The sequence below is a fragment of the Nilaparvata lugens genome, chromosome 1 (genome assembly GCF_014356525.2).
Source record: "Nilaparvata lugens isolate BPH chromosome 1, ASM1435652v1, whole genome shotgun sequence".
In the NCBI taxonomy this organism is placed as follows: domain Eukaryota; kingdom Metazoa; phylum Arthropoda; class Insecta; order Hemiptera; family Delphacidae; genus Nilaparvata; species Nilaparvata lugens.
The window spans coordinates 56,852,788-56,859,513 of NC_052504.1; the positions used below are offsets into that span (position 1 = coordinate 56,852,788).

Here is a 6,726-nt window from a genome sequence, read left to right on the forward strand (position 1 = left end):
TGATCCAACAAAGTTGGAAAATATAACAGTTGAAAAAAACAATAGAATATAGAAAAAAGTGGACCAGTGACCAAAATACATTCTACTTGTTAGGAAGTATAGAGAACACCATATTCGTATATATGAAATTAGTTGTAAGTTGAGATGATGACATACCTTGTTAGTAAAGTATCACAGACGTTACTCTCCACGTAAGAAACTCCACTATTTCGCGTTGAGGTGGTATCAATCTCATGGTTCAAAGCTGGTTGTAGACCAATTGAGGGGAATGGTGGCACAATTGTAGCAAAATCAGAGGTGCCATCAAGGACGCTTTTTTTTAGATTTGACTCTAAGGTGGAAGAAGATGTTGATGGCCCAGATTTTTCTTCTCCTTTAGATTTCCTTTACAAAAAAAGAAAAGTTTATAGGTCTGATGTATTAATTCTCATTGAATTAAATTTTAAATGAATATAGTTTGGGAAATAATTGAATCATAGTTAAAGAAATGCCTGGAAACGTTATGTTTGTATAGAAAATAATATTATAAACTTTGAATGTGAATGTCTATTCCAAGTATCATTATTCAAATATGTGTTTTTTATATTATAATGTATGTGTTGGCTTATTTGTTTTTTCAATTGTTATTTTTATTTATCAAAAAATAACCGGTGGTTTGGTAGATACAAGGATATGGACCATAAAAAACGTCACTTCTTTTTATAGAGGGAAATAATAATTTACTATACTCGCTGATAATTATATTCTGTAAACTATTAAGTTACTTACTTTTGCTGTAATCTCCATTTCATCAAATGCACTGGTACTTTTCTGTTGTGTGGTCTTCTCTTCTTTCCTTTAGGAGTTGACGTTGCACTGCAATTAAATTTAGAAAAAAAATATTCTGGAAACTTGTGATTTTGGGATATGAAAAGAAAGTGTATGAAGCAAATGGATTTGCAAATTCATATTTCCAACACAGAGAATGGGCTACTGTGATACTAAATATTGTCTTCGTAAGGGTATAATTGTATTTATGGTGGAGGGTGAATTGCTGAATTCCTATAGGGAATATAGAGAAGGATCAGACAACCATGAGACATACAATTTTAATTGAATACATTTGACTATATTAGCATCTAATTACTTTATTAGAAGTAATGAGCATTGGGATCGGGAACATTTCCAATCACAATTTTCTCTATTTAATTCACTTCATGTATAAGTAATGCTTATAAATTCTTCAAAGTTGAATATAAAGTGTTGTGAGTCGCAAACTATTCATTGTAAATTCTTAACCTGTCGTAACAATAATGCAAGTGAGATTGTGGAAATTCGAATCTTGAAATTACAAAGTTTTACCTGGGTTGAAAGTTCTCAGTGGATACAGAAATGGCATCTGCTGAAACACTGTCAGCCTGGGAAGATGAAGGCGCTTCGAGCGATAAGGTTTGTTCTTCAATCCTGAAATGTTCAAAAATCACTTTGCAGACATTTTTTCATATATAGTCTACATAATTTGCAAATTCTCTACACTCTTCTCACTGGTACTTCATTTCCACAGGAATCACAATGATCAGGAGAGAAAAAAAGAGCTTACATTGAGCTATTTTTCTCCTAAATTTAGATAAGATTACAGAATTAAAAATAGGTTTAGTCTATAAATTCAATTTAGGTCGCATCGTTAACAGTATGTTCTGAACAAAAATATTGTACAAAACCGATTCTTGAAATATCTAGTCGCATTTGTATCACCTCACTATAAACATTACTTTTAAATAATAGTGTACTGTGAGTTTTGTAAGATCAATTCAAATTTGCCATGCTTTTCTATCACCCGGTTGCTCTCTGTACCTATCCATTCAGACATATATCTTGAATAATTATGCGAATAGCGTTGTCAATAACGTTGACGTTTGTTCATATTAACAAACATAAAAACATACATAACGAAATACCTCTCTTGAGATAATACGAACTGAGAATATAATTATATTTACATAATAACAATATTAATTATTCAAAGCATGATTTGCTTCATATTATAGTAGGCCTAAAGTACGTGACATTTTAATTTATCTAATTATATGAAATGAAATCAACTAACCTTCTACGTCTGTTAGCATCAAATTCTGGTGTAGCCGCCTTTTCATTCTCCTGGCTGAAAGAACCAACTTCTTCTTTCCCTTCACCGTATGTCTTGAATCCATTTTACCGGCCGAAAATGCCAGAGAAACATATATAATACGGAAATCTAAATTATATGTGAAGTGCGTCTGGAAATACTATGTCCTAGGACTAGCCACGATCACTGTCAATATGACAGTGTGAAGAAGATGGAGTGAACAAGCTGAAGAACTAAGAAAAGTTGTGACCAGCCTGAGCACTAAGAATGAAGGCTGACTTGTGGGTGGGGTGGTGGGTGAGTGACTTGTGTGTTGGGGTGGAAGGTGCCTGAGTGACGTTTGGATGGGGTGGAGGGAAGGAGCGCATAGAAAATCATAGAGATAAAACTTGTAAATATGATTCCGATGGAACCACTGGTTCAATTTTCAAGCTGAAAAATGATAAAATGTTTTTATCATCAAATCTTCAAAATGACTACCTGTTTTTCTTGAAAAAATGGATCCCTTTGAAATTAAGAAATTTATTTTTGTTTAAATAAAAAATAAAAATAAATCGACATGGTAGCGGCATGGATATAGATATTACAAGAATAAATCAGTTTTCAAAACAAGTTTTACTCTAATAGTGAGCGAGTAATAGCATAAGGTATTTCGCATGATTTTAAAGCGCTACATGGTGGCAATTTTTGAACTAGGGCCTGTGATGTTTCGCCTTCAATTAATGCAGTGCTGGAGCCTAGCTGAGATAGTCTCTTCAATAATACACTGTGATTGACACGATCAAAGGCTTCACTAAAGTCTGTATAGATAACATCAACCTCCCCACCAGCATCCAGCACATTAGAGACAGATACTGTGAACTCCAACAAATTTGTTACAACTGATCTTCCAGGAAGAAAACCGTGCTGATTATCAGACATTATAGGGCGTGAATACCAAAGAATCCTATCATAAAGTGATCTTTCAAAAACTTTGGCAAAGACTGACAATATACTTATTGGTCTATAGTTCATGATCTCATCTCTCCTACCGGATTTGAATATAGGGACTATCTTCGAGATCTTCCATCTGCTCGGAAATACTCCAGTTTTCAGTGACAAGTCAAAGATGAACTTCAAAGGCCCAATTAGTAGCTTCCAACAACCCTTGACAATAAAGGCAGGAACACCATCAGGCCCAGGAGCCACCCTCAGCTTCAATCTATCAATTTCTGACTTGATTCTATCCTCTGATATTGACAATATTTCCAAAGTACCACTTGTAATATTATGAGCAAAATCAAGTGAATCACCCTTATTGAAGCAGGACGAGACCGGTGAAAAAACAGAACCAAAGTATTTAACGAATCCTGAAGGAATAACATCCCCAACAAAGTTTTCATCACACAGCGACATCCTCTCACAAAAGCCATTTGACTTGCGTTTATTATTAACAAACGTCCAAAAATTTTTGGAATTGTATCCTAGATCCGATTCTACCTTAATAACATAATTCCGATAGGCCTCTGAAATAAGAGATTTCAGCTCTCTTCTAAGTCTTAGAAATTCATCCATGTAACCAACTGAAGACCGTTTTTTAAGTGCACATTTGTTCTTCCTCTTCACCATTTCAATGATTTAGCAAGTGAACCAAGGCGGGCACTTGGACCGTTCACATGGTATTGATTTGAGAGGAATCGTGGCATTGGAACATTCATAGTTTACACTGCAGAAGCAGTCAACAGCCGCATCAACTTCATCAATTCCGTACAAGCCACTCCAGTAGTAATCATTGAGCAAGTTATACTTGGCGACTGCCAGTGATGCCCAGTTCCAGGGCTCTTCTATCTTGCTGATTCCATCGGGAATAGCAAGAGGACCCAGAGTAAGGCTTGGGAAGGCCTTTCTCAACCCCGAGACACCGATCCTGGCCGCAGGAGATAGCCGGTTCCTGAGGTGAGGGACTAGGTGACCACCAGTGACGCCCGGTTCCAGGGCTCTTCTATCTTGCTAATTCCATCGGGAACAGGTTGTCCAATTTTTAACAGTGGTCTTTGATTAGAAAACATATTTCTAATAACACATAACTGAGATATTTTGCTTTGGAGAGATTTCTAACAAATGAGGAAGACCATAGTAGAAAAAGTATAACAAAATCACTTTTTTAAAAACATTCTAAAATATATTTTTTGGTGCCTACTAAGTTTGTATCTGATAGTAATATAGCATTCTAGCATTTTTTTAAGAATTTCTTGATTGCTTTTCACTTTTATTACCATACAGCTTACAGCTCTGTGGATTTTGAACAAGGAAATAGTAGCTACACAACCTCACCTCAATTTAGAATTTACTGATGGTTATGGTTTGTAAACAAATAACAAATTTCCTGTGAAAATCAGCCTTCCTGATATTATAAACGATGAAATTCTATTACCATTTTAATGCTAAACTAGTTTAACTTAAACTGGATTAGTAAATGCACAGAGAAAACCGATTCAACTTTGAACTTCCAGATTAACTTAAACTCGATTACCTTAATTGAGTTTAGCAATCTATACTGTGCAAACGGCTCTTAGTGTTGAGTGTGAAACTTCCAGTTTTGCAACAATAGACCAATCAATTGACAAAGGAATTTGGAGGGAGTGTTTCAAGCACAATTTTTGATTTTGCAGCTTTGTTGGGATTAGTCAGAGAAATATAAAAAGTCCCCATCCCTACCCCATGTGCTGAAGGGATTAGGGTGGGCTTCAATGTTGCCTTTTTTTGAAGCTTTTTGCTTCCATGCTTATATCTTGGAAACAATGCATTGAACCATCAGGACTAACTATTCAAAAATTAAGTTTGATGAATTCTCTAAATTTATGTTCAATAAAGTTTCGTGATATTTCCAACAGTTTTCGATATATTCACCCTTGAAAGTGTGGAATTGACGAAATAAAAGGTTTTCTCTTCATTTTTTGCTCTTTCAGGGCTTATATCGCTCCAACAATGCATTGTAAGCATCAATGCTCATTGTAGGTGTGTAGAGCATTAAATTGTTTACACTTTGATGCACTTTTTTACCAATCCAAGTTCTCCTTCCATTGTTATAGCAACTAGGGCGTGAAATTTGTTTGATTCCACAACTTTAAAAGAGGGGATTTAGATGCACACTTTCGCTATGTCTACCTTGTAACTAGTCCCAAGTGAGCTGCAATGTCAAATATTGGGTTCCACACAACCTCTTCAAATTTCATTGTCAAATTATCAATTATAACAAATGAGCTACTATAACAAAGAAACGTAGAATAGTGGAAACGTAGATAAAATTGGAGATAATTCAATGCTCTACAAACCTTCAATTAAATTTATTTCTACAATGCATTGTTGAAGAGTTATAAGCCTTGAAAGAGCAAAAGATGGATAGAAACCTATTATTTCGACAATTCCATACTTTCAATAGCAGATATATAGAACACTGTTGGAAATATCACAAACATTATTGAACAAACATTGTAGATAATTCATCGAACTCAAGTTAGTCATGATGGTTTATTGCATTGTTCCCAAGATGTGAGCATGGAAGCAAAAAGCTGAAAAATGCAACATTTATAAACCACCCCCATATCTTCAGCACATAGGGGTAGGGATGGGGACTTTTTATATTTCTCCTCCTGACTAGTCCCAACAAAGCTGCAAAGTCGAAAATTGTGCTTAAAACACTCCCTGGAAATTCCTTTGTCAATTGGTCTTTTGTTGCAAAACTGAAGGTTTCACACTCAACACCAAAGCTGCTGCAACTGTTGCAGGGAAATGCGTAAAAGTGTGAAATTATACATCAAATTGAAGAAAATTAGATGCTCTATAATCTCATAATCAGTATGCATTTTTGCCATCTATCCTTGAGAAGTTTTGAGATCAAAAATAGCATCCATATGTAGTTTTTTTCAAAATGTGATACCTTCAAGAGCAGATATCTTGAAATCTATAGGAGATATGGAAAAATGTGTGTGATAAATACTGTAGGAGTTTATGTACCGTAAGCTTCAATTTTGTAGAGAACAGTCATGTCCGTGACATGCATAGTTTTTGAGTTGTATAAGAGAAACCAAAAAATGGTACTTTTGTACCACCCCACCACTATAGCACTGAGGGTAGGGTTGGGGACTTTTGATGTGTTTACTTCCTTACCACCCTAAACAAAACTGCAGAGTGGTAACTTTCCCTTCTGTACCCTTTTTTGAGCATTCATTGCCTGGACTATAAGGATGGGTAGGGAAGTATTATTTTCAAAGGAAGCCCTGTGATTGTTGATCCGAAGGTTTAGGGCAGTGGTGATTTTAACTATGTAGAAGGCAGGACAGAAATTGCAGAAAAGGAGGTTGATGCAGTTTTAGGAGATGCAATCACTGGATTGATGGATTTGATGGGTGTAGTTGGTGACAGGATTGACAAAGGAAATAGAGGTATCAGTGATGGGACAGGTTCTATACTGGGGGCTTTTGCAGGGTAGGGTACCAGGTGGAGTAGTTAGCTCATCAAACGTGAGTGATTGGTTTTTACTGAAAAATTTCTTGAGGTTGAGAGGCTGCTTATAAATGAGGGTGGGTGGATGCTGGAAAAGGTGTTTGGTAGAGGGATTGGGGGAGACGACATGGAACAGA

At 35.8% G+C, this 6,726-nt stretch overlaps 1 protein-coding gene across 1 annotated transcript; it reads right to left on the reverse strand.

Moving 5' to 3' along the window:
• LOC120352357 lies at positions 1 to 5,167 on the reverse strand. The gene is made up of 6 exons (XM_039432502.1): positions 5,147 to 5,167; positions 3,809 to 4,093; positions 2,087 to 2,178; positions 1,342 to 1,443; positions 769 to 855; positions 1 to 384 (listed from the first exon to the last, which is right to left on the reverse strand). Exons 1-6 carry the CDS (start codon positions 5,165 to 5,167, stop codon positions 129 to 131), a joined length of 843 nt encoding a protein of 280 aa, XP_039288436.1. The 3' UTR covers positions 1 to 128.
• Between the last annotated feature and the right edge of the window lie 1,559 nt (positions 5,168 to 6,726).

What these genes read in the sequence shown, in the direction of transcription:
- LOC120352357 (XM_039432502.1), bottom strand. Translation starts at nt 5,167, where the DNA reads ATGGAAGGAGAACTTGGATTG. An exon ending in GATGCTAACAGACGTAGAAG is followed by an intron (nt 1,444 to 2,086) that starts GTTAGTTGATTT and finishes TGAACATTTCAG; the next exon opens with GATTGAAGAACAAACCTTAT. An exon ending in AAATGGAGATTACAGCAAAA is followed by an intron (nt 385 to 768) that starts GTAAGTAACTTA and finishes TTTTTTGTAAAG; the next exon opens with GAAATCTAAAGGAGAAGAAA.